Genomic DNA, 26,359 nt, shown 5'->3' with positions numbered 1-26,359 from the left:
TGCAAATGCAAGGCATCTTTATAGATATGAATGCAATATGCAAAGTTCTGAACATTGGACAGCCTGCCTGTGTTACAAATGATGACTGTATTGAGTTTTGTGCCTAGAACACAAAACTCAATAATGACTTTGAAAAAAGACATGAAGGTTCTGTTATTTGCGCAAAAACGATTGTAAAAAACAAAAACAAAACTGTAATAGATGAGGCATTAAACTAGCTTCCCGACATTCTGTTTTAATTATTTCCCCACCTTAATCATGAATTCATTGTTTAACTAGCCATCCTGCTTATAATACAGTAATCGCAGCGACCCCTGATCCAGACAGTGTGAGTGGATCACCGAACGAGTCGATCTCGCTGTATACGCCTGTCATCCAGCGAGGGAAGTAACCTTATCAAATGCGTATTGAAGCATTTTAGCGCGTTACCGCGACAGGGTTACTGTCGTTCTCGACTCACCATGGTGTTCGAGTCTTTAGTCAGTGATCTCTTGAACAGGTTCATAGGAGATTATGTGGAAAACTTGGATAAGTCGCAGCTCAAGATTGGCATATGGGGAGGTAAGCGTTTATTCGTCAAAACTGTCCGTCTACATTAGGGCAAAGAAACGCTTGTTTTCTGCTCTAGATTGTTGTCTGCTGTAAAACGTTCTGTATCGTTCTGTAAATTTACTGCAGTCTCCATTTATGTCTCTCGTGCTGGATTGGTTTCTGTTTTGTAAGACTGGCAGTCTGTCAAGTTGCTTGCCCCAAGGAGTCGTTCGGAGGCGACGAAAACACCCTTTATTTTTACTGTTTACTTTCATTATTTTTAGGGTTTCTGCATTTATCGTGTAAAAGGAATTCAGTCATCATCATTACATTTCCGTTTAAATAAATATTACATCAGACTAGATAAGACGCAAAAAATGGTTCTCAGTAATTAGCTGAGCAGATGAATGGACAGTCAGTATTGCAAACACTGCTGTTTGTTCTGCTTTGTTGAATTTGTGCAAGTAAAGCTCAAGGTGAAGTGGACCACACCTTCATCAAGAGTCAAGTCAAGAGCCAAGAGGCATTTATTTGTCATTTGCATAGTTAAAACTGGGGAAGACTGGGCATTGAAATGCTTGTGACGAGGCTCAGACATACAGTGACAATAACAAGACATAAAAGACATAGACATATGTGTAGAGCACTGAGATTTTTGAGTGACTTCAGTGCCCATAGGCAGAAAAGACACGGACAGAGCATTATATACAAATAAGTGTCAGTAACAGATACAATAATGGTAGACAGTGTTAAGAGTTATAAGTATCCATAAGTAGTTCTGAGGTACTATATGAATATTTGGATAGAGCGGTGTCTAAAATGTCATTGTAGAGTGACGCAGAGCTACATGAAGGAAAATTAAATGCAGATGCAATAAATAAACTTAAGAGCAGCACACATTCCGATTTTGTATTCCTGAGTAGAGCAATGTCCAAAATGTCATTGTAAAATGTCACAGAGCTTGGCAGTGCAAGTACAATAAAAGTAAACATAAGAGCAGCATGTATTCTGGTTTTAGATGAAGGATAGCTGGTTGTTAAGCATTCTGATGGCTTGAATCAGGGGCATTCCCTCCGAGGAGGCAAGGAAGGCAGTGTCTCCATAAATAATTGGATGACAAAATAATCGATATTACAAACATAAATAACAACAATTTGTAAATATGGCATTAAAGTTATAAAAGTCACTTGTTTTTATAAAGTAACACTGTCCAACAGCGACACCACACCCGCAGGTAAAGTTACAGCAGAGGCTTGCCTCCCTTCAGTCCATAGACTTACAACAGAAACCCCTTAAGCCCCTTTCACACTGCGATTCCAGAAAATACATGGGTAATGTGTCCCGGCAATTGTTCCCGGGTCGCTAGAATTTGCCCCTTTCACACTGCCAGTGATTACCCGGAATATGTGCGTGCGTTCACACACAACCCGTATAGGTCCAGTGAAGACACGTGATATCAGGGTGTGACGTGTAGTGTACGAGTCGAAAATGCTAGGCACGTTAACTTTCACTTAAGCTGGTGAACGGTCTCAGCTTCAGCGAGGAAAGTGAGGAACTAACTGATCTCTGCTTCGTTACAGTTTGCACATATTTGTTTCGTCGCGAACGTGGATCTGCCTTCAAAACACACTAAAAGAGTCGGGCGATAACTAGCTCCACAACCACGAAACAGCACTAGTTCTGGTTTTTGTTCACACAGAGCTCGTTCCGGGACTGAACCCAACAATGTTACTAGGTCCCCAACCCGGGATCAGTTCCGGAATCAATCCCGGGATGTGTTTGTGTTCACACAGAAGGTGATCCGGCAATTTTCTGGCAATTTTCCGGGACCAACGTGCAGTGTGAAAGGGGCTTTAGTTTGCCGTGGGCTTAGTGGGGGGTAATTGATAATGAATGGGGGAAAGACACATGAAATGCCTCCATCACGCTATATTTGGATATGATTGGTTATGATTGAATGTGATTGGTTCATGTGATAAATCCCGCCTCTTGACATGATTAAACTTATGTGAACTCTCGGCCTGAATGAAGAAAATGATGGTGTTATTGACTAAATATAAAGTAAGCAAACAACTCTCCCTCTTAGATACCGAGATGGTCCTCAATGCAGAACAGGGGGCAGGGTTGGATCCACCTTACATATCCCTAAACCTACCCGTGTCAACCCCCTGATCCCTAAACCCACCCATCTCCACCCCTAGATATGGATCCAACCACACCACCTGGATCTTGTGTTCTGCAGTGAGGGGCTACTGAAGATACCACTACTTTGTGTCATGTCAAAATAAAACTTGAAATGGTCTGAAAACGTGATGAATGCGTCAGTTTTTAGTGAGCATTCAGCGTGATGAAATTAAAAGATCTATCTTCGTGTCTATGGCAGTGTTTAAAGAGCTTTTATGACGATAGCCCGAAATAAGTTGACTATTAAAAAGTACATCAGTTCACAAATAAAAAATATTGGTAACATTTTACAGTAAGGTGTCATTTAATGAGTTCACTAATATGAACAAACAATGAACATTTATTACAGTATTTATTAATCTTTGTTTACAAAACTGTTGTTCATTGTTAGTTCATGTTAGCTCACAGTGCATAAACTAAGGTTAACAAACGCAACTTTTGATTTTAATGGATATATAACTGCCTCCACATTTTAAAACACCACCGCACGCCACTGACCTTCATAGATAATAATAATGATAAGTTTAATCATGTCATTAATTTCCCTAAAACAATTGAGTGCTGCACTTATTCTTTATGTTATACATTCAAAATGCCTTGGAAAAGTTAAATTCCACACATATGTTTGGAAAAACCTGTTGCACTATATTATTACAGATTTATCTTGACGGCCACTTTGAGCCATATCCCCCTATTACTCCTATCAATGACTCCTTTTTAGAGTCAGTGTAAACTGTTTTACATTGCAAAATTATTGGTCATACACAAACACTGATGGGAACATGACCCGTTCATTCTCTTTGTGGTCATGTGGTGTATTTTTATTGTTTGTAGGTTTATATGCAAATATGTGTGTTCGCTCAGTTAATGTTAGTATAAGCATAGGCTTTGAAAGGAGTCCTTTGAAAAGGAGTCATATCAAATTACTGTCATTCTGTTGTGTCATTATAGTCACTTTAGTGGATGTGTCAAGGCGGGAACAACTACTTTACCTCATCTGTTATGAAAAAAAAACTTTACCTCAAAACCACGTTCATTAGAATCATAAGAAACATAAGGCATGAAAAAAAAACTTTACCTCATCTGTTTTGTTAATGCATGTCATAGATTCTATTGTGAACAAATCATCAATTTATATGTTTCATATAAAAAAAAATTCACCTCATAATTATAATAATCAGAATGTCATAACGTGACATCGTCAGTGGATCTTACTGTGAAAATGGCAGGCTTTTCTCTACTAATTTATGCAGGAATACTTAAACCCCACCTCTGCAAGCGCACTTGTTACACTTGGATTTACGCCATAATACAGATCTGTCACCACTTTCATTTAATTGCAAAAATGGTCAGCTGTTGTTTAAAATGAGAGAAGGAGAGGAGTAAAGTGTTTTTGTATATTGAACAGTCAGCTTTCACAGGTGTGACAGACTCCATAGGGGTTTAGACAATCCTTGGCCAGATCAGCATGGGTGCCCTGTTCTTCTGTCAGCATGCAGTTTGATAAGATGACGTCTTTATCCCTGCATCAGACAGGCTGCTCTGGTTGACATTTATTTCTTTTCTGTGATGCCAATCCAATTATCGTCAGTGTCAAAAGTGGCCAGTCATATCAGGATTCAATTATTTATGCATTTCATAGTAGCATTTCTTATCTGTGATGCTTCCAAAGTTGCAGATGTTTATATGGATGGCTTTGAGAGAGAAACTACATGATACATGTACAGTCTGCAGTATACGTGTAGCATGGATGAAATAAAATGTACAATACAGACATTTTTATCTTTTCTTTTCATTGTTTTTTTTTTTTTTTTTTAGGAAATGTGGTGTTGGAAAATCTGAGAGTGAAAGAAAATGCTTTGGTAAGTATGTTTTGGAAAATATTAAGTTTAATTGCATTTTATCTGTTATTTTAATATAGATTTGAATTGTTATTAACATGATGCCATGCCACAAAATGTAACACTGTGGTTAGTGGTAGACACTAAAGCATGTGCTGATTCAAGAGTGTGCTAAATCAAGGAGATTTGCTGATGTTACTAAATTGTAATACATAGAGTTTTACTATGTATATGTCCACAAAATGGGATTTCTAGTATTGATTTCTTGAAATCTGAATTTCAAACCCATTTTACCAATTTATTATTATTCTTTAGAGCGAGTTTGATGTCCCTTTCAGAGTAAAGGCTGGTCAGATTGGTGAGTATCCAATTTTCACTTTATCAGGAAAATTATGCTGCCAGGAGCTGTAGCATGTGTACTGTCAAGAAAAAGTGTGAAATGTGTGGTTTTGTAATATTCTGGTTTGTGTTTTGGTAACTTGTAACCAAGGAGACTGAAGTAGAAAAAAGTTTCAGGGTTCAGTTTGATGAATTGCACTTCCTATTTTGTGCTGCTCTAGAGAGATTATGCTGACAGATTGAACTTTGCAGTAACAGTCAAATAAAAGTGATTTTATTTCACTGCCTGGTGTTTATTTGGAGAGATCACACTCCAAATGTAATATAGACAGCCGAGCAGTAGTAAAGCTTGTTGTAATATGAATTTTTAAAGCAGTAAATTGAAGTTTGTGGTCTATTTTCACAGTTCACAATTTTTCCTCAGTAGAGGTTATGTCTAAGGAAGTTTTCAACATATACTTCTGTTCATGAATAATCACAAAAGAGCTAGATGCTAAAAATACCATAAGATTAGGCAGGGTGTGGAAGCAATATGACACTGTTATGAAACTTTTTAGGCCTCTTCGACTAGTTAAAATGACTTTGTAAGAATAATCAGTTTCAGTAATCTTGCATAAAAGTTGTACTGTTTCAGTAATTCAGCAAACATCACAGCACAGATGTTTTGCCAATAAATGGGAGCTTGTTGAAATCAGTTCATGTTATCACATGAGCGAGTCAGATGACTTAAAACATCTCCTAGACAGTGTGCCAAGATGTCAAGCAGTAAAAAGTAATTGGTTAAAGGGGTCATATGATGCTACATGCACTTTTACAAGTTGTTTGAACTGAAATGTTGGTTGGCAGTGTGTGTACACACTAAAATGATAAAAATCTCAGATGCCTGTCTGTGTGACGTTACAAAAACAGGCCCCTCCCACAATAGTTTGACTGACAGTAGCGTTTCAGCACAGACTGGACTGCCGTCTTACCTTAGACCCACCCTGAGTGAGCTGTAATCAGTCCACCATTGTTTCACCGCCGGAGCAGAAGTAGACAAGAATGACTCCTAAGCGAATTGAGGTGTTTGGTTGTTGGGTGTAATAATGAACATGGCAGTCTTCATTTACTCTTGATATCTGAGCCGCTGAAGACACAGTGGATTACGTTTATTTTTGAAGGGAATGCGTCCCTGATATACTTAAATGCATTTATGTTCGTGTGAATCATTCGTGTTGCAAAGACTAAAGTCTCCCATCCAAAGAGATATTCTTTATCAAAGTTAAGACTCTGCCACGCCCCCCTAAAACGGCTCGTTCAAACACGCCCCCACATGTCTATGTCACTATGTGGAAATATTTGCTTAATGCCGACCAAATGTACACGCAAAGAAAGAAGGTGTGGTTTCAGTAACGCAGTTAGTGTTGAAGCAGTCATGTCAGGGAGATGCTGTGTTTCTAGGTGAAAGCAAAAGCACTTTATTTGGCCTTCCGAAAGTAGATGCATTTAGGAAGCTTTAAGATTACTTACAACAAAACAGCAACGCATTTTATGGACGACTGTTTCGTGAACCAGAGGAGGTAATTCAGACTTTGCTACGACAATCTGTCGCTTCTGAATCAGCTACTGTAAGTTTGTTTTGTTATTAAAGTATTTGCTATTGACTGTTCAAATGTGGAGTGTTGTGCGTCGTGTGTGTGTGCCCGCGTGTGTGTGTATGAGAGAGAGGGTCACACAGTGGAGTCAGCTGTCTTAACCGTCCGTGGCTTGTGTACTGCAAACACATACGAGCTTCATCACTGTGTCTGTCGGGCTTGAACTGATGGTAAAACTAAGGAAATTACTAACTGTCTTTACATTTATTTTGAAAGATGAACCTCGCGATTATGGAAAGGGGCGTTACATTTCTGATGAGTGCTTGCGGTGTTCGGCCTATCACAATGCACTGGATCAGTTTGCCAATTAGAACAGACTGCTCTTGTCAAAAGGAGGGACTTTTTAGAAAATGATGAGTTTGAGAGAGGCGGGGCATAGAGGACCTACGATAATGTACAGTATTTGAAAAATAATGGGTTTTTTGAACATTAAAGCATGTCAACATATTCTGTTACACCAAATACACAAAATAATGATCTTTTAAAAAGCATCAGATGACCCCTTTAAAGAAAAATGCTACAAAACTGCGTGTTCTGAAAAGAGGTGTTTTTGTCAGGGTAAAAAAGGTGTTTTTTTACACTACCTTTGAGAAATTTTAACTAAACTATGTGACAGACTTTTCGTTAAGACCCTAAAGAAACATATCAACTTGTGGAAAATGGGCATCCTATGACCCCTTTAACAAGGACGACATGCTAGTCTGAGTAGCACTGTGAAATTCCTTCCATATTTTGTACATTTTACAAAATCTTCATTTAAAGGGGTCCTATTATGCTCTTTTACAAAGTCTTGATTTTGCCATCAATATTACCATATCATTTTGAGCCGGATTCAGACCCCGTGCAGATCGTGCAGAACCTTTGCATGCACTGATATTGCAAGACATATTAGAGTGGTAACGTTATTGTTTTTCCACAAATGTTGCTTTATCAGACATTACATGCAAGATGAAATGCAAATGACAGTCGGTTTCCTTCAGAAATAGTGATATAAAAACACCTGCACTCAATGTATTGGAAACACTGTAATCTCATAACTGAAGTGTACATTCTGCAGATTACATCATTTTCAGTAATTTATTATAAAAACATTTTCATAATTGTAACATACATATTTACATACATAATTATTCAGGTACATATGTAATAACTTGCGAAAACTCGACGCTACAGCAGCACTTCTTTGTCATCGTTGGGAATTATTTTAATGATATTCTAATGGTCCGCTTTGTGACATCACAAAACCTGGAAAACAACGCTGTAGTCCAAACGAACTGTTCATTGTAGTTCTTGAAAAGGGATTCTTTTTTTCTTTTTTTTTTAAACGAAATATCTCCCTTTGGAGTGGACTTTGAGATTTGTAAATTTGTAGATCTTTTTTATGCCCAAACATGCACACTACACACTGACTAAAATCAGAAAGTGACAAAGCATAATAGGACCCCTTTATTAAATGTGCTTGATCAAAAGATATTTAGTCAAAAGTTACCCAATAAACCTTGATGTGTAATGCAACAAATTCCATTTTTTAGATTTTATCTATAGTTTTCAAGTTTTCTATATTTCTATATATTTCTACATTTGTGTAATTCAAGTGCTTTTATCTTTCTTATAGTCACACTGAATTGAAAATGTCTGCTTTTAAGGTAAACTGACTCTGAAGATCCCTTGGAAAAACCTGTACAATGAGGCAGTGGTGGCTACATTAGATGGACTATACCTTCTGGTGGTTCCAGGTGCAAGTGAGTGCTTATAGTTTTTTCTTTTTTGTTTTACTTATTATGTTCTCTTAATGCAACATGTTTCTTATTGTGGAAGTTGTTGTAATATCTAGCTTGAAGCACCATGCTATTTATTTCATGGCATTTTGCTACAGTAATTTGTCTGCAAAATGCTTTCATTTATTGTTATAACATCTCCTCTTAGAAATTAATTGCATGATTTATTTATAAACTAGATGGATTCCACTAAGGTTTGTGTAGTGTCTTGCATTATACAACATTTCATTAAGCAAAGAAAATGTAATTATCAGTCACAAAATACTGTATACTTATTATAATACATGACATACGCCCCCAGTACTGTATACTTATGTGGTTCACGGTATAATACACTGACATACGATTTGAACAAATATATTGAATAAACATGATGCTTTTATTAATTACTGTAATAAAAAGCAGTCAGTGACACTTGCATCATTATTATTTTAGACCTATTTGAAAGCTATGTGAGGATGTTATTTTTTGCAGCAATTACAAATATATTGAATAACTAAATTTCTTTGATACAGTATATATTTTCAGTATCACTTGGGCTGCTTCAACTGACATTGTCTTTTACATGTTGCAGCTGAGTCTAAGTTATTTTCCTCACCTTACAATGGTAAGCCAGGTGTAGAAGGTGGGTAGCAGGGTGGTGGCTTGGGACCCGGACCATTAAGCTGCTCTTGTGTGTATCTGAATCTTTGATTATTATTGCAAACTTTATATGTACCTTTGGTTACAATGTTTAATCATACAAATACAAGTGTTTATTTGGAGAGCCATTGATAGCAGGTATTGACAGTGTATCAATCAAGAGTTTTGAGAGTGTTTGTTCAAATTTGGCATTGATCTTGGTTACTTTTTTCATTCTTTTGGGATCTGCTTTATCTTGTAGTCCGATCAGTTCTGTATAATGCATGTTCTGTAAGTACAGTAAAATGAGGTAAAATGTTTTTTCATTTTTTTAAGCATGAAAGTCTGTTACTTTCTGTCTGTCTCTTGCAGTGAAGACAGTCGACTTCTACCTGCCAGTGAAAAGTTGTTGCTGTTTTGAGATATACACAAGCCTTTAACTTTAAACATTGCTGAAAGATGTGCTGTAAAGATGGATTGCCTCAGAATTATTAAATATGCCCAGTGTAGTGCAATGTCCTGTAAATTCACTATTATTATCCATAATACTATAAATAGGTGCATAATCTTGAAATATTTCTATTCTGACTTAACATGAGTCTTTATACTTTCTCATGTTTTTATTCTTTAATATTATTATTATGTCTCTTGTTGTATTTATATGTGTTCACTCAAAGCTTCAATGCCAAGAAAAACTACTCCTGTGTGCTAGCACACTTGCCAATAAAGCTCTTTCTGATTCTGATGAATAGATTGTATATCTTAATGGACTGAATTGTCTCAGGAACTCCAAAGACCCTTTTGGTCTCTATAGACCAAAAATAACAAGTGGCATTTTCTTTATATGACATTGTTTGTTTGATCTTCATAACTGTCTCTTTTATTACTCCTGTGAAGAGAGATAAACAGTGGCAGCATATACAATAGCAGGCATTAAGTTTTTTTTTCTCACATGGATTGGTCTGAACCGGTCCTTCCTGATAGAGAAGAGCTTCACTACTGTATTCCAATTCAGAGGACAAAGCCACAATGAAAATCTTAAGTCTGCTTGAATGAACAGCATTAGACTGTAGCTACTTATAAGCCACAGTGCAAACCATGGGAGATGGTCATTGTAAATTACTTTTCTGTTATTACATGGTTGACTGAGCTCCCAGTGTTTGGTTTTCCACTGTACATTTATGGTTATGACAAACACAATTTTAGGTTGCAGTAGTGAAAAAAAAAGTGATTATTGAAAATAGATTATTAGTAATAAATTAAAGACTTCTGAGGTGTTAATGATATAAATGGTATCTTTGATGTTTGTTTACCTCTAACTGTGTGCGTATTGTGTGTTTAAAGCATTTAAATATGATCCAGTTAAAGAAGAGCGTTACCAGCAGGAAGCCAAACAGAAGGAGCTTCAGCGCATTGAGGAAACCCTGCAGCTGGTTGCACGCAGAGGTGAGAAACCCCTTGTCTGTTTGTATGCAAAGGATGTAATACTTTCTTGACCTAGTACATAGTCAACTTGTGCATTCAAATTTGCCAGTTCTCTTTTTATGCTCTCTGTACGATATGCAGTTATTGAAAGTATAACTATTAAAGTGTGTTCATCATTTGATTTAATCCCATCCAATCACACCATAATCAGTTTTTTTCAACTTCATTCATCATTCAATCCTCCATTTAGTTGAGTTTGCACATAAATCTGCATTGGATCAGTTTATTGCCTCAGCCGATGCTGTTTTTGCTTGTTTTAAGATTTAGATCATCTTCTAGCACTAACTTAAAAGGATAGCAATATAATATGGCAAACATGTTAAACCTTTTAGAGCACTTTCGCTTTAACAGAGCATATGAAGTAAGTTGCTGTTTGAATGTAACAATATTAAAGCTCTGTGGAAAAAAAAATCATAAAACCAAAGAAACCTTGTTTCAGATCACATAAACTGCCTTGTAGTTTTTCAAGGACTGTCTAACCAGCGTCCCAGAAGTCCCTATTATTAAGAGCATCTCTTCTTCCTAATTAGCAGATTCCATAATAATTATTCCAACTTTTATACTTAACACTATATTGTTATGATGTTCAAATAAAACTATTACAGTACTATTCAAAAGTTTGGGGCCTTTTTTCTTCTTCTTTTTTTTTTCTTTAGAAAGAAATTAATACTTTTATTCATCAGCAAGGATACATTAAATTGATCTAAAGTGTCAGTAAGGACATTTGTAATGTTTAAAAAATATATTTTTTAAAATAAATGCTGTTCTTTTGATCTTTCAATTCATTGAATAATTCATAATTTCATAATAAATCATTATTTCTTAAATCCCAAATCAGCATATTAGCATGATATCTGAAGGATGATGTGACACTTAAGACTAGTGGTGGGCCGATATTGTTTTTTTGACAGCCGATGCCGATATCTTGGAAAGCAGGGGGGCGATAGCCGATATATATGTATATATGTATATATGTGTGTGTGTGTGTGTGTGTGTGTGTGTGTGTGTGTGTGTGTGTGTGTGTGTGTGTGTGTGTGTGTATATATATATATATATATATATATATATATATATATATATATATATTATATATATTATATATATATATATCTATATAAGAATATTATATAATATATAAATAAACATACTTATACTTTTTTTTTTTTTATTCATATTTAAGAAATTTGAAATCATTTGACAATGGATTAAAAATAAATGTGTAAAATAAACATACTAATACTTTAGATGACAAAGTATTTTTTTACAAATAGCTAAATATTTAATAAAAAATATAATTAACAAGGAAGTAAACACTGTAACCAACAGATCACTCTGTATTCTGGGAAGTTTGTGTGCATTGGGAATCAAAATACATTTTCAAATAAAGCCAGGGTAACACACATTTTACATACAGCACACAGAGAAAATGACATGAATATCATTCAATTCACACGCACCGACCGTCAAACAGAGAACACGCGATCATGCTGGATAAAAATGCATACTTCACAAGATCTCACAGCTGGATTCGACTAAATTAAAGTTTGTAAGGTTTGTGAAATTAAATGTTCATTAGCCATTCAAAGATTTGTTTAAATGATATAAATGTGTATTTGCTTAATGCTGACGGCAAACGAGAAAGTATTATAATGCTTGCCTTTCTACTACTAATAATATAAAAAGCAATTGTTATAATATTTTTTGTATACATTAATTCCTTTGTTTAACCGTTCTATATGATTATTAGACAGACTTCTATCCGTATTAGACAGAACTGTTAACAACGACAGTAAACAAGAGGGAGAGTGTGAGCACTGTGTGGTCAGGTGCTGCCGTTCTCAGCACCGTCCAAATAAAAGTCCTGCGCACTGTAAAAAAAAAGTCCCGCCTCAAACACATCGGCTAAGCAGAAAAACTTATCGGCCGATGCCGATATTTGAAAAATGCCAAATATTGGCCGATATATCGGCCTTGGTCGACCACTACTTAAGACTGGAGTAATGCCATCAGCTTTGCCATCAGGAATGAATTACATTTTTAAATGTATTAAAATAGAAAACAGTTGTTCTAAATTGTGATATTTCACAATAATGCTGCTTTTACTATTTAAAAAAAAAAAAATATTTATTATATCAACCATTTATCTGTCAATGGCGTCAGTATAAAAATTATTTCAGAACATCAGTTTAAATATTAGTACATCCCTACATTAATTCCTATATTCATTCATGTATCAACCCATCCATCCATCCATCCCTCCGTCCATCCATCCATCCATCCATTCAGATCTCTATGCCTAACAGCTGTGTGTGTTTGCTTTGTGCTGCATCTGCTGGACGGCAGACTCTCAGGCTGGAGAGTTTGTGTTTAATCTGGAGAGTTATGTGTATAAGAATCCACCACGGGGTATGTACAGACCCATTCCTATAGCAGGCTAGCCATACGCCCATCTCAAGGAGACTTTAAGTGTGCATTGAGGGTGTATATGTGTAGACATCTTTTTCTTCCCCACTACTTGGTGTGCTTTGGTGCAGTTCTATGTTTGTTTATTCGAAGTGTGTGTGTTTATTGCTGCACTAGTTCTTTTCTACCTCACCAACTTTTCTCTCTCTCCCAATGCTGCACTCGGTAAGACAAAGGACGTAAGCTTAAAAAGCGTAAAAAACCCTTTAGGAGATCTAAAAAGTATGAACATAAAGCAGGTGGGTAGCCCAGGGTGACTGTGATCGTGGCAAATATGAGCAATAGCTTTATTCTGTTTGTTGGACTAAATATGTTTGCTAAAGTATTAGATTGTATAAGGCATTAGAATGACAAATCGGATGGAGTTATGATAAACCCTTTGTGTTTGCTAAATTATTTTTAATTTCAGAGAAGCACCAGGAAGAAAAGAAAGACACATTTGCTGAGAAACTGGCTACACAAGTTATCAAAAACCTCCAGGTCAAAATCACCAGCATTCACATCAGATATGAGGATGATGTAAGTGTTGACTCTCCATTCAGTGCAGCTCTTGAATTATGTGTATTTTTGAACCTATGTGTTGCATATTAATGAAGATTTGTGTAATTAGATGATACTGTATGTTTTCATTTTCCATCTGTGCTTCAGGTGTCAGATCCTCAAAGACCTTTTGCTGTGGGCATGACTCTTTCAGAACTCAGTCTACAGGTGCTCTTTCATATTCACATTCATATAAATATCACAAAATGAAGACCACTTTCAATTATGATTAATATGAAATGAGCTGTTCTTATTTGCATGCTCTGGTCTTTCAGTACAACCTTAGTTTTTCTCTCTTATAGACAGCAGATGAGAACTGGAAGCCTTGCATTCTGAATGAAGCAGCCAAGATCATCTACAAGGTAAACAACCAGAGAATATGTCTTATTTTCCATAATAATAACAAGATCTCATAGTACAGCTGTGGTTGTGTGTATAACGTGTGTCTGTATGTATCCTCTACGTAACTGGGGCGCCTGGAGTGTTTTTGTGCCTATTGGAACGTGAACAGCCCAATCTTCTACAGAGGCTCATGGGGGGAAATAGTGGTAATATGCCTTTTTTTCTCTAACAGACGAGCTCTAAAGTGTTGTTTAATTGAGATTTTCATAGTATTGAAGACTACTATGTTGTCCTCAGGCATTGTAAATGGTGCACCATATTAAAAAGTTTAAAATCTGTCATCATTTAGTCACCTTCATGTTGTTTCAAGCCAGTAAGACTTCTGTTCATCTTCGACACAAATGAAGCAATTTTTAGTGATAGATTTCTGTGTCTCTGAAGTCCATTAGACCTAAAATATGATGCTTCAGAAAGACGTAAAAGTAATCTATAGGAATAAAGTGGTTTAATCCATGCCTTCTGAAGAGACACAACCACTTTATATGATTTGATAAGATTTAATTTAGGGTTTTATTCACATATAAACATTCAATAATGCATATACATCAATGCACATAAAGAGCACATCATATTGGTCACCCACACTTGCTTGATGCACAATAATGAATGAGGTTTGTTCTTGCATGTCAGGCAAGTATGATTGAGCTTCCATTTGCCATATTTAATGTACTTAATGAATGTGTGCTGATCAGTGTTTATATGTGAAACAAAAATATCCCAGTTTTCATTAAAATATTTTCAGTTGTGTTTTGAATATGAATGTAAATTTCATGAAATGGAGCAACATGAAGGGTGAGTACTTTATGACAGATATATAATTTTTGGATTAACTCACCCTTTCATTTAGAAGAAACACAGGAAGGAAGTATAAATAATATAAAAATGTTCTTTAGTCAGTGAAGGTGTATTTTAAAAAGCTTGCAATTTAAATGGGTTAGTGGTTACATTGCAATTACTAGAAAGAAACACATGATAAAACATAATAAAAGTTGATAATTAGTGTTGATAAGACTCATAATAAAAGTTCATATGTATTTAATATTTTATAGCTTGATCACTATTCATTTGTGATCATATCAGGAACTGATATAGTTTATTGTAAACAGCTGTACTGAAAATCTTTGATCTTGTTGATGTTAACTCGGCGGCTGAAAGCTGTAACGGTTAAACTGTCAGTCTGAGGACTCTTAATCTGGAGGCATCTGGGTAAACATTTGACTTATCGCTCATCAAGGCTTGTGACATCCAAGTACAGCAGTAATGGTTGAGCTTGCTTAACCTAGCACTTTTTTTATCTTTAATCTCTCATTCTTTTAATCTCTGTCTATATAATGTACCTGATAATCTTTCTTAGTCTTTGAAAGAAGCAAAAGAACTTGTTCTCTGTGGTTTTTGCACTCAGCTCAGCATGGACTGCCTCAACCAGATAACAGAGATTATTAACTATGTTCTGCACATGCTCTCGATCTGCTATATCTATCCAGGCCTGAATGTGCTGCCCAACCGATATTAAAACCCCTACTTTATTAAATAAACATCCAAACTGTGATGTGGTCCATCTTCTACTGTATATTTTCAATAAATATACAGAGTCAATAAATAAATAGGTGTATTTATGGTTGAACAATGTGTAGAAATATCTGTATCTTAAAATGAGCTCGAAATGGGTTTCAATACCTTGCAGATTGTATCTAGTTAGCTAAGACAAATGGTGTATAGCACTGTGACTATGGTTTCTGATGCACATCCCTCTGTGTTTGAGAGCATAGTCTGTATAATCTGGGGGCGGGGGGGTATACTCAGTTTTGTAAGAGGCCTAAGTACATACTGAATTAATATTGTGCTGCATAAAAATGAGAAAGCTGTCCACCTCATTGTGTGTGGATGGCTTTTCAGAGACATAAAAATAAGATTTTTTTTGGCCCTTACAACATGCATATCTCCAAAGGACTGAGACCACATAACAAATAATAAAATAAAATAAAAAATCTGGGATTTTTTTTTTTTTATCCTGGAAATAGATTCAGGAAATTTATTTGTTTTATTCATCAAATTTGTGACAAGCACAAGGTCTCTTTGAAGTATTGGATTAATAACACGATCATCACATTTAACACAAACCTTTGCAGTTCATGTAGCTCTAGTGTTGCTGTGATTAAAACAAATGGGAATACACTAAATTCTGAGAAATTCAAATTTAAAAGTAAAGTTTTCAGTTCAACTTTTTTGCAATGAAAATAAAGGAAATGAAAAAGAAAAGAAAACAGACAATTTCAATCTCATTGTGTATGTATTTACATACATAGATTTAAAATATTGAAAAATATATCTCAAAATCACTTTTTTTTGTGTTTGCAGGACAAGCTGAAAGTGGGAATCAGCACAAGAAATGAGGAACTGCAAGGCTATCAGTACAGTATGTATTTTCTTATTATGACTTATTCTGTATTTTCTTATCCACAGAAAGATCATGGCTATCTTTATTGTTATCTGGCCTGGAGCTGTTTAGTACAGCTTTGTTAGTATGTTTTGGTGTCGTGTTTAACTGAAGAGGTACTAAAAGGATAGAAAGAATAGACATGATGACAAAAAAGAACAACATGGATGTTGAAAGCCTTAGGGGAAGTAAATATTAAATTATAAATAGTAAAAAAGTAATAATGATGTATCATCTTTGGCTGTTGCAAACCCTATTGTTTCATACTTTTGTTGGGTGTGTGTTTTACCTGCCACGGCTTCATTTTCAAGTGCTATTTAAACACGCTATGTGATCTCAAACAGTACACATGACACACCTCCTTATAGCACACAAACTCCAGTAATCACAGTGTGTACTATTTGTACTACAGCCCCATATATACATGTACTAGTTAAACAACAAATGTCAGTGAGAGTGCCAATACAGCTACGTTTAACATGCATATGAATGCACCAAGCTTGTGTCAATGAGATATAATGAAATGATTTTGATGGTTAAAGCATTTATGACCAACTTAGGCTTAGCATTATAAATCATTGCACCCATCATGATGAACTGATTTGTTTCTTACAGTTTTCAAACCCATATTTGCTTCTGCAAGGATGTGCATCAACCCTAATGCTGAAGTTGAGCTAAAATCACCCAAAGCAAACCTGCACCTTGAGGTTCAGAACATCGCAATTGAGATGACCAAGCCACAGGTATAACAATATGGCAACCATCATGTGTCTTAATCATAAACTACCATTCAAAAGTTTGGGGTTAGTAAGTTTTTTGGGTGTTTCTAGTACCTGTCTATGGTGGATCTGTTGGAGTCTATAGACTGCATGGTGAAGAATAGCCCCTACAGAAAGTTTAGGCCTGATGTTCCAGTCCACAGAAACGCCAGGCAATGGTAAGTGCATTATGTGTTCATATGATAATAATGTTTCATATGTGTTCGTATGTGTTCATATGATAATGTTAATGTTTCATATGGCTGATAGATTTCTAACATGGCCCCTTTGATTGGTCAGGTGGAAATACAGCATCAGTAGTATACTGGAAGTGCATATCAGGCATTTTAACCGGATGTGGGACTGGAACAACATCAAGAAGCACAGGCAAACACTTAAGGCTTACAAAGCTGCATACAAAATCAAACTCACACAGGGTAAAGTCCGGGAAGACACAGAGAAACAAATCCAGGTATGAACTATAGATGAATAGTTTATCCAACATCAATGCATTTAAATACACTGGGCTATCAGGTTTTGCACAACTTTGCTCAACAAAGAAACAAAATTCTAAGAAAGTCTGAGTTCCAGTTCATGTTTCAGCCATTCAATTTGTTAAAGGGATAGCTCACTCAGAAATGACATTTCCTCTCATAAATTACTTGTTTCAGACCCATTCGTTTCAAGACCTTCATTCATCTTCAAAACACAAATTAAGATATTTTTGATGAAATCCAAGAGCTTTCTAACCCTCCATAGACAGCAACGCAACTGACACATTCAGTGCACAGAAAGGTAGTAAGGACATGAGGATGAGTAGTTAATGACAGAATTTTTATTTTTGGGTGAACTATCCCTTTAAATTGTTATGCTGAAATAATTTATAATGATTTTTTTAAAATATTTTAAAGGTGCAATAGGTGATAGTCTTCAGAAAATGTTTTTGTTATGCTGGCTGAAAGTCTTTTTCACATCCCGATTAAGTTAATTGGTCTAAATGTATTTATATATTCTGTGGAAGGCGTAGGACCAAGAAATGTTTGTTCAATCAAATTGCTCATTCCGAGCATTTTGATTGACTTTCCTACCTGCCTGTCAACATGTGTATTGGCATACCTCCATTCACATGGTTTGCGCAGACAGGATATGTCATCAATGCGGTCACATACTCTGTGTAGACAGAGCGAGAATGGCATGCAAACATCAACAACCTGACCTTCCTTCCTGGTATTGTAGTACTTTTACTAACTGTACTATATAGTTTTCTCACCGGTGAATGACATGTGATGTATTGTAGTAATGTTGTCTCTGGTCGTCTGGTCTGTTCGCGTTCATGCGTTCAGGAGGCGTGGCTTCGGACAGGGATTTGCAGGGGGGGAGGGACATTCACTTTCAGTACAATTAGACTAAAGTTAGCATTTTCCAAGATCTCCTACTGCACCTTTAACATATACTATTTTAAAATGAATTATTAGTTTTTCCTAAATCATTCTTAAATATGTTTTACTATTTTACATTTATCAATGTGTTTTCTTTCAGGAGCTGGAGAAAGTTCTTGATGTGTTCAACATTTTATTGGCCAGACAGCAGATTCAGATGGAGGTATGACAACATGTATCAAAACATTAACCATACTGTACTGGTGTTTTTATGTTTTTCATCCGGTCTTGTAAGTTGACTTTGTCTCTCCACAGGTGGTTCGGTCAGGACAGAAGCTGGTTACTAAAAAGGCTGCCACTCAGAAACAAAGTGGAGGAGGCTTCTTCGGCAGCTTTTTTGGCAAGAAAGAAGGGAAGAAGAGAGAGGAAGAGGAAGATAAAGAGCCTGAGAGTGAGTGTTAATCGCTAAAATAATTGCTAAACTATGAATAAATGCAAATTTTTAATGTACATCCATATTTTTGTTCATGTACTCTATTTGTACAGATATTGATTCCATCATGACTCCTGAAGAGAAAACGAAACTCTACACAGCCATTGGCTACAGCGATAGCTCTCATAACCTTGCCTTACCAAAACACGTGAGTGGAAAATACTCTGTACAGCTACCTTGTAAAGTCACAGTCTCATTACTGTTGTTCTGTGAAATTAATTAGCAAAATTTTGCTAATGTGACCACACTCTAACAAAACGTTTCATATTGACAAAACAATTTGTCAAATACTGCATATCCTGTTTATCCTGGACATTATACTCACATGTTTATGTACATATTTGTTCTTATGTGCAGTATGTAGCTGTGATTGTCAATTTTAAACTGTTGAGCACCTCAGTAACATTCAGAGAGGAGCCTGGCATTCCAGAGATCCTCAAAGTGCAAATGATTGACCTCAGTACGTCCATCTCACAGAGACCTGGAGCACAGGCCATCAGGTATGTCCAGTATTACACATAATTACAGGGAAACCCTTAGCATTGGCCAACACACACACATATATATATATATATATAGATAGATAGATAGAGAGAGAGATATGTAAAGTATAGTCTTCAGTTGTGGGAAATGTGTGTGTTGTGTAGAGTGGAGGCTAAGCTGGAGCACTGGTACGTGACTGGTCTGCAGCAGCAGGGGGAGGTGCCGTCTCTCATAGCGTCAGTCGGAGACTCTGACTCTTCTCTGCTCAGCGTGCTCTTTGAGCTCAATCCAGAAGACAGCACCGCTGACCAGCTCCTCAGAGTCCACTCACAGCCTGTAGAGATCATCTATGATGCTGTAAGAGACACACAAACACACTGTAGTTATGTCTTGATTTCAGAGAGAGCCAATGGAGTTTTTGATTAAGTGGATTTTAAGTGCAGCTTTTTTACTTTCATTTTATTTTATTTTATTTTACTTTATTTAGTTGCACAGTTATTGTATGTTATGAATTGTGTGCATAAAATTCTTGACAGAAATCACATTCATGTGTCTGCAATTGGTCAGTCCAATCAAATTGCATCTTTTGCAGATAACTTCAAACTGACAATTCATTTAATAATATAATTAATAATAATCATATAAAATATAACATATGATTATATACAAAATATAATGTAATAATCTATCTACCTATCGTATGTATATATATATGTATGTATGTATATGTGTGTGTGTGTGTGTGTGTGTGTGTGTGTGTGTATATATATATATATATATATATATATATTGTTCTTGATTTAATGTAATAAAATAATATTTATACAGGGGAAAATGATTGAAGTCATTAAGATAATTAGTCTAAATATAATCCATTTATTCTTATAATTATGTATTATTTTGTTCTTAATTTAATACATTAAATAATTCAAGTAATTATTATTTTTTTATTTAATATCAATATTTAATATTTAATATACATTTTAAATATATAAATGTTTAGACACTTAGATTAAAAATTACTTCAAAATATTTACTGTTCATTTGTCTGTTCTGTAGCTGACTGTCATCAGCATCACAGAATTCTTCAAGACGGGAAAAGGAGTTGATCTGGAGGTCATCACCTCAGCAACACTCAGCAAACTTGAGGAGATCAAAGAGAAGACAGCCGCTGGTAACCCTCTCCTTATTTCCCATCATCCACACAGAAATGTTGTCACATTGAGAACGAGTATGTGAGTAGTCATCTTTAACACTTCCCCTTTGTCTTTATCTGAACCCAGGCTTGTCTCACATTATTGAGACACGTAAGGTGTTGGACTTGAGGATCGATCTAAAACCCTCCTACTTGCTGCTTCCCAAGACTGGATTCTATGATAGCAAATCAGACCTCATGATCGTTGATTTTGGTTATCTGCAGGTGAGGGAGGGGAGTAAAAACATATTTAAGAGAGAACTGTTTCTGTCAATAACGTCTGACTGTAAATATATGCGTGTGAATGTAGTTGAACAGTGTAGACCAGGCCAGCCATCAGCAGGTATCTGCCAGTTTCTCATCGCTAGAGGAAATCATGGATAGAGCCTATGAAAGATATTCCTTGGAGCTCCGCAGTGTCCAGATACTCTACAGCAAATCAGGTAAACACAATGCAACACAGGGAAGAAACTAAACTGCCTGCACAAACGATTTTTAACAGCGGCTCTTTTTAGGAGAGAAATGGAAAAATGCTCGTATTAAAGGCTTCACCCATCAGCACATCCTGCAGCCGATGGACGTCACACTTCAGCTTGCTAAATGTATGGTGGACAAAGATTCCCGTATGCCCAGGTAAGCGCTCGCTCTCTGCCGTGTCTCTCTCTTCATCCTCATACATGCACTAAGGTCTGTTCTTTCCAGGTTCAAAGTATCAGGGGAGCTGCCCTTACTTCATGTGAAGATTTCTGATCAGAAGATCCAGGGTGTTCTGGAGCTGGTGGACAGTATTCCTCTCCCTCAGACTACCTCAAGCCCTCCTAGCACCCCCACAGAAAAGGTCAGAAAACACAAAGAAAGACAGTCTCTGTGTATTAGCTGATGCGTTGCTTCCTCTCACACTTAATAAGTCATGACTCATGAATGGTAGTTTCCTGGTAGGACGCCACAGGTATTTGATACTATTGTTATTGCTGTTGTTTTTTTTTTTTTTGAAAGCCATGAATATTTCAAGCCTGTAAAACTAATCGCAATGTACTTATCGCTTTCATAGTCATGTGCTAAGTCTGAAGTGCTGCTTGCTTTTATATTTCGTTCCTAAAGTTGCTCTTTGAGCGTGACAGTGCAGCTTCAGTTTCCACAGATTACACAACTCAGGAAAGACATTATCCACAATCAGCATCACTGTCTCTCTACCCAGTCTTATTAGTGAACTTACTGCCTCAACAAGCAAGAAAAAGCCCTTGCTAGTTTACTTTACGAAGCAAATGTTAAAGGATGTTCTAGATATTATCCTCTAGAACATTTAAATAAATTAATATTTACCATTCAAAAGTTTGTGATCAGTAAGATTTTGTTTTAAAAAAATTACTTTTGATTACTTACTGAAAACATTTATTCAGCAAGGCTGCAATACATCAATAAAAATGACTGTAAAGACATGTATAATGTTACAAAAAAGATCTATTTGAAATAAATGCTGTTCTTTTGAACTTTCTATTTATCAAAGAATCCTCAAAATGTATATATCACAGCTCCCACAGAAATATGATCATTGATGACAATAAGAAAGGTTTCTTGACACTACATCAGAATGATTATTAGAGTATCATGATTATTAGAATGATTGAAGACTGGAATAATGGCTGCTGAAAATTCAGCTTTACCTTTACAGGAATAAATTACATATATTAAAATAAAATTTTATTTAAATTGTAAGAATATTTTAAAATTTTTACTGTTTATACTGTATTCATAGCGTAATCGATGTCTTTCAAAAACATAAAAAAATCTAACCCCAATCTTTGTAATGTAAATTTGTTGGAAAACTATGAGAAAGAAAATAGTTAAAAGTTAAGTTTTTTTTTTTTTTTTTTTTTTACTTTCTCCCTTAAAATGCTTTCTTATAAAAATGTTACCAATTGACTAAAATGCAAAAATAATGATGATATTCTTCTGGGTTTTGGGGATACCACTGTCTGATGCCAGGCCAAAGGTTTTGGGTTTAGACCCCACAGTTCTGTCCTATACAGTGGAATCAGGTCAGAATTCAACTAGATGCTCACACATTGGGTGCTTTCACACTTGGTTCGCTTGCCTGGTTCGAACCCGAGTTCGATTGCTCCCCCCTGCCCCTGCTGGACTGCATTCATATTATTTTATTTGGTTCCGAATCGCGGTTTGTTTGTGTCATCAAGCCAGCAGCTGTTTACACGGTTGCTAAAAAAAAACAGCGCAGGAGAAGGCGCCAAATGCATAACGTTGCTCTCCGCACTTTTATATATTTACGTTTTTTTTAACAGTTTGTTTTGTTTACAGTACTCACGTCTGTCTTACAAATGTACTGCAAATGATCTAAAGAACGCTGAAGGTGAACAGAAATTAGACATACAGCTCTCTGTTTGCAGCGTGTCAGTCACGCTCGTAAGGAAAGTGAGTGAAACACACATTTTTATCAAATAATATGTCATTAATAGCGCCTCACTTCCGCGATTTTGTACGATTGCGTTCATATCAGCAGCGAACCGTACCGGAGTTCACATGAACCGTACCCCAGACCACCCCTTTTTAGATGGATTCGGGTACGGTTCACTGGTGCGCATCCGAGTTTGGAAGACAGTGTTCACATCATCTAAACGAACCGAACTCTGATATCAGTCGAACCCAGGTGCGCACCAAAAGTGCTAGTGTGAAAGCACCCTTAATTTCAGACAAATAAAAAAAAAAATACCACAAAAATCTTTTGTTTTTAATTGACATTATTCATGTAATTATACACATTATACACAGTTTATGTGGTACATGTGTGTTCAGACTCTGCAGAAGACACCAGTGAGAAGGCTGCAGATGAAGACTCTCTCAGATCATCCTTAGAGGAACTGACCGAAGTGCAGTTTCAGTTTGAAGTCAAATCAGTACGTTCTTCTTCATAACTTTGTTCACACCATGCCACAACCATTCGTCATCAGTGGGCGCAAGAGCCCCACATTTCATTTAAGAGTCATTCAGCATTCCATCAGTTGATGACAATTATTCTGTGTATGATTCCTGTTTGTGTTTGTGTGGACCACTGTGTGTTTTAGTGTGAAGTGATGTATATGTGTCTATATATATGTGTGTGTGTGTAGGTGTTGTTGGAGCTTACGAGGCAGGCCGCTCAGGAGGATGTCGTATTGGCTTTCAATGTTTCACAACTGGGTGCAGAAGGCAAGATACGGAACTTTGATCTCACTGTCACATCTTACCTGCGCAAGATTAGCCTGGACTACTGCGAGATAAAAGGTACACGCACACACACAAAGTGTGATCAAGCTTTTGTTGTTTGAAGTACTTCATGTTGTTTCAGGGATGCCATTGCTCTCATTCTTGTGTGCATGTGTTTCAGATGCACAAAATCAGCCACTTCATCTAATTACCTCTTCAGACAAGCTTGGCTCTGATCTATTGAAAGTGGAGTACATCAAAGTAAACATGAGCATTTTACTTATCAAACACTCTATAAAGGACTCTCTTAAAGGAGTTGTTTTAGCTGAATGGTTTAATTTGTGCTGGTCTGCATGGCTTTTTTTATGTCCTTCAGGCTGATGTTAATGGACCCAGCTTCCATACCATATTTAATAATACAGAACAAGCACTGAAGGTATGTTTAAGTTTACAGTTCCAAATAATAAATGCCAGTAATCCTAGAATTTATTTGTTTACTTACTCATCCAATATGTTTCCTCAATATATTTATTCATTCAATCATTGTACTATTTTTAAATTTAAAAAAAGGTCAAATAAAAATATTTTGATTATATCATATATTAGTATGTGTATATATATAAATATAAATGTGTATATGTATAAATATAAATGTGTATATGTATATGTATATATATATACACAGTATATATCTATATGTACACACAAAATCATTTTAATTGCATTCTTAAAATTACATTATTAGTCATTTTAATTAGAATTTTGAATAATGTTTCATTTGAAAAAAAAAAGTTTTTATTGGAAAGTTTTATCAGAAATCAAAATGAAGTTATTGATTTACTTCTTTTCATAAGTGGAGTTTTCCTCACTGGACTTCCTGCTTCACACTAAAGCTTTGCTGTCTACCATCAACTACATGAATTCAGCAATACCACAAGACCTCACAGCTTCGAAAGAGAGAGAAACCAAGAGACGAGCTGAGAGAGCAGCAGCAGGGAAGAAAGGTGTGAATAACACATACGCCTTTTATGTTGAAAATCTGTGAGAACAAATGTGTTTTGTTTGATGTCAAATTATTGGGTAGACCCTGAATATTGCTCATGCATCCATGTTGTCTTTGTCTCTGCTTTGTAGGTTTTTTCTTGGGTAACTAATGTTTTTTTCTTGACCTTTGCACTGGTCTTGACATGCCATATACTAACAGGGGTCTGAAACAGTATCTGTTTTGCTTGTGTTAACGCATGTTGCAGACAATACTGTTTTTAGATTGTCACATTATGTGTTGTCTGAGTGTTTTAACTGGAGTGTCTATGTTTTGTTAGTGTCTAAGGGTTCGAAGGACTCTGGTGTTGTGAACTTTAAGCTGTCTGCCGTACTCGGCTCTTTCAGAGTGGCTGTTTGCGATGACAGAAGCAACATTGCTGACATCCGGGTTCAAGGTAAAAAAACAACTAAAGTGTCTGTCCTTAAAGTCAGCGTATCTTAAAATTATATATTAATTTTCTGCAAGTTAACCAAACATGTTGATGCCTATGTCAGGCATTGACGCGTCTGTGGTGGTCCAGGCCAAAGAAACAGACGTTTTTGCCCGTCTGCGTGACATTGTGGTTCTTAATGTGGACCCTAAGACTATACATAAGAAGGTGAGAGATCAGTCATATTGTTTTTGGCATGTTTGCAAGCAGGTTTCTGTGCTCCAGTTCTGTTTTTGTGAATACTACCAGGCGGTGTCAATCATTGGAGAAGAGGTGTTCAGCTTTAAGATGACATTGTATCCTGGGGCCACTGAAGGCAAAGGATACACTGACACCTCCAAAGTGGATGGGAAAGTTATCCTGAGACTTGGCTGTATCCAGATCGTCTACCTGCATAAGTTCCTTACGTCTTTATTGGTAAGAATTCATGTAAATCCACTTACCTTTCATATTGTATCGGTACTCATATTTTGTCTGTATTCATCTAAAATTTATACCAGTAGATAAAACTCAATGTCTGGTAATTGCAAAACAAACAGGGACAGTGTTTTTAAAAAACTGTATTTCTCAGTGTGTCGTTATTTTCGTTTGTATTTTGTCTGGATGTTTATGTCTCTCCCTTTCTTTTTGCTCTGGCATCTTTCCCACCCCCTCATAGTTTTCGTTAATTGTGTCTTCCTCTTTTCAGGACTCTTTTAGCTATCAATACCCCTCTGCTGATGAGGTACAGGCTTGGGCATGCAGCATTAAAGTTTTTGGCTTTGCAGCTTATTTTCAAATGCACCTGTACACACTGAAATATGTCCTCTCCCCATTAAACTCTACTGGATTTGTTGTACACACAGTTAAACCTTTTCAAATAAGATGGAAACGTTAATTCAGGTTAACACCATTCACAGCAATGTTTAGGACTGCTTTTGTTTTATTTCTAGTGCAGTGGTTCTTAACGAGGGATCCTGGACCCACTAGGGGCCTAAACAAACCTCCAATATTTATTCTCATATTTAAAAAGAAATTAATAAAAAAAAAAACTGTAAAAATGCAATTAATAAAAGAAAAAGTATTAAATTTTTGTATCCATGTATAAAAACAAAAAAGTTCTAACTAAGCAAGAAAAATG

At 36.1% G+C, this 26,359-nt stretch overlaps 1 protein-coding gene across 1 annotated transcript in view; it reads left to right on the top strand.

The window, feature by feature from the left end:
- The first annotated feature begins 313 nt into the window (after positions 1-313).
- Positions 314-26,359, top strand: part of LOC109088841 (vacuolar protein sorting-associated protein 13C-like) — a 53,731-nt gene continuing 27,685 nt past the window's right edge. Inside the window, 35 exon segments of the mRNA XM_042727587.1 lie at positions 314-561; positions 4,534-4,577; positions 4,872-4,914; positions 8,176-8,271; positions 10,273-10,374; positions 12,757-12,819; positions 13,047-13,115; positions 13,286-13,395; positions 13,525-13,584; positions 13,719-13,778; positions 13,884-13,964; positions 16,177-16,234; positions 16,871-16,998; positions 17,086-17,192; positions 17,314-17,485; positions 18,553-18,615; positions 18,708-18,843; positions 18,939-19,033; positions 19,243-19,385; positions 19,533-19,725; positions 20,428-20,542; positions 20,652-20,788; positions 20,874-21,006; positions 21,079-21,196; positions 21,266-21,401; positions 22,521-22,602; positions 23,375-23,475; positions 23,689-23,842; positions 23,946-24,025; positions 24,141-24,200; positions 24,618-24,768; positions 25,087-25,203; positions 25,304-25,407; positions 25,489-25,656; positions 25,928-25,963. Coding sequence (XP_042583521.1) covers positions 462-561; positions 4,534-4,577; positions 4,872-4,914; positions 8,176-8,271; positions 10,273-10,374; positions 12,757-12,819; positions 13,047-13,115; positions 13,286-13,395; positions 13,525-13,584; positions 13,719-13,778; positions 13,884-13,964; positions 16,177-16,234; positions 16,871-16,998; positions 17,086-17,192; positions 17,314-17,485; positions 18,553-18,615; positions 18,708-18,843; positions 18,939-19,033; positions 19,243-19,385; positions 19,533-19,725; positions 20,428-20,542; positions 20,652-20,788; positions 20,874-21,006; positions 21,079-21,196; positions 21,266-21,401; positions 22,521-22,602; positions 23,375-23,475; positions 23,689-23,842; positions 23,946-24,025; positions 24,141-24,200; positions 24,618-24,768; positions 25,087-25,203; positions 25,304-25,407; positions 25,489-25,656; positions 25,928-25,963 — 3,615 coding nt within the window. The 5' untranslated portion in view covers positions 314-461.

The sequence above is a fragment of the Cyprinus carpio genome, chromosome B7 (genome assembly GCF_018340385.1).
Source record: "Cyprinus carpio isolate SPL01 chromosome B7, ASM1834038v1, whole genome shotgun sequence".
NCBI lineage: Eukaryota > Metazoa > Chordata > Actinopteri > Cypriniformes > Cyprinidae > Cyprinus > Cyprinus carpio.
This window is presented reverse-complemented; position numbering and strand designations above follow the sequence as displayed.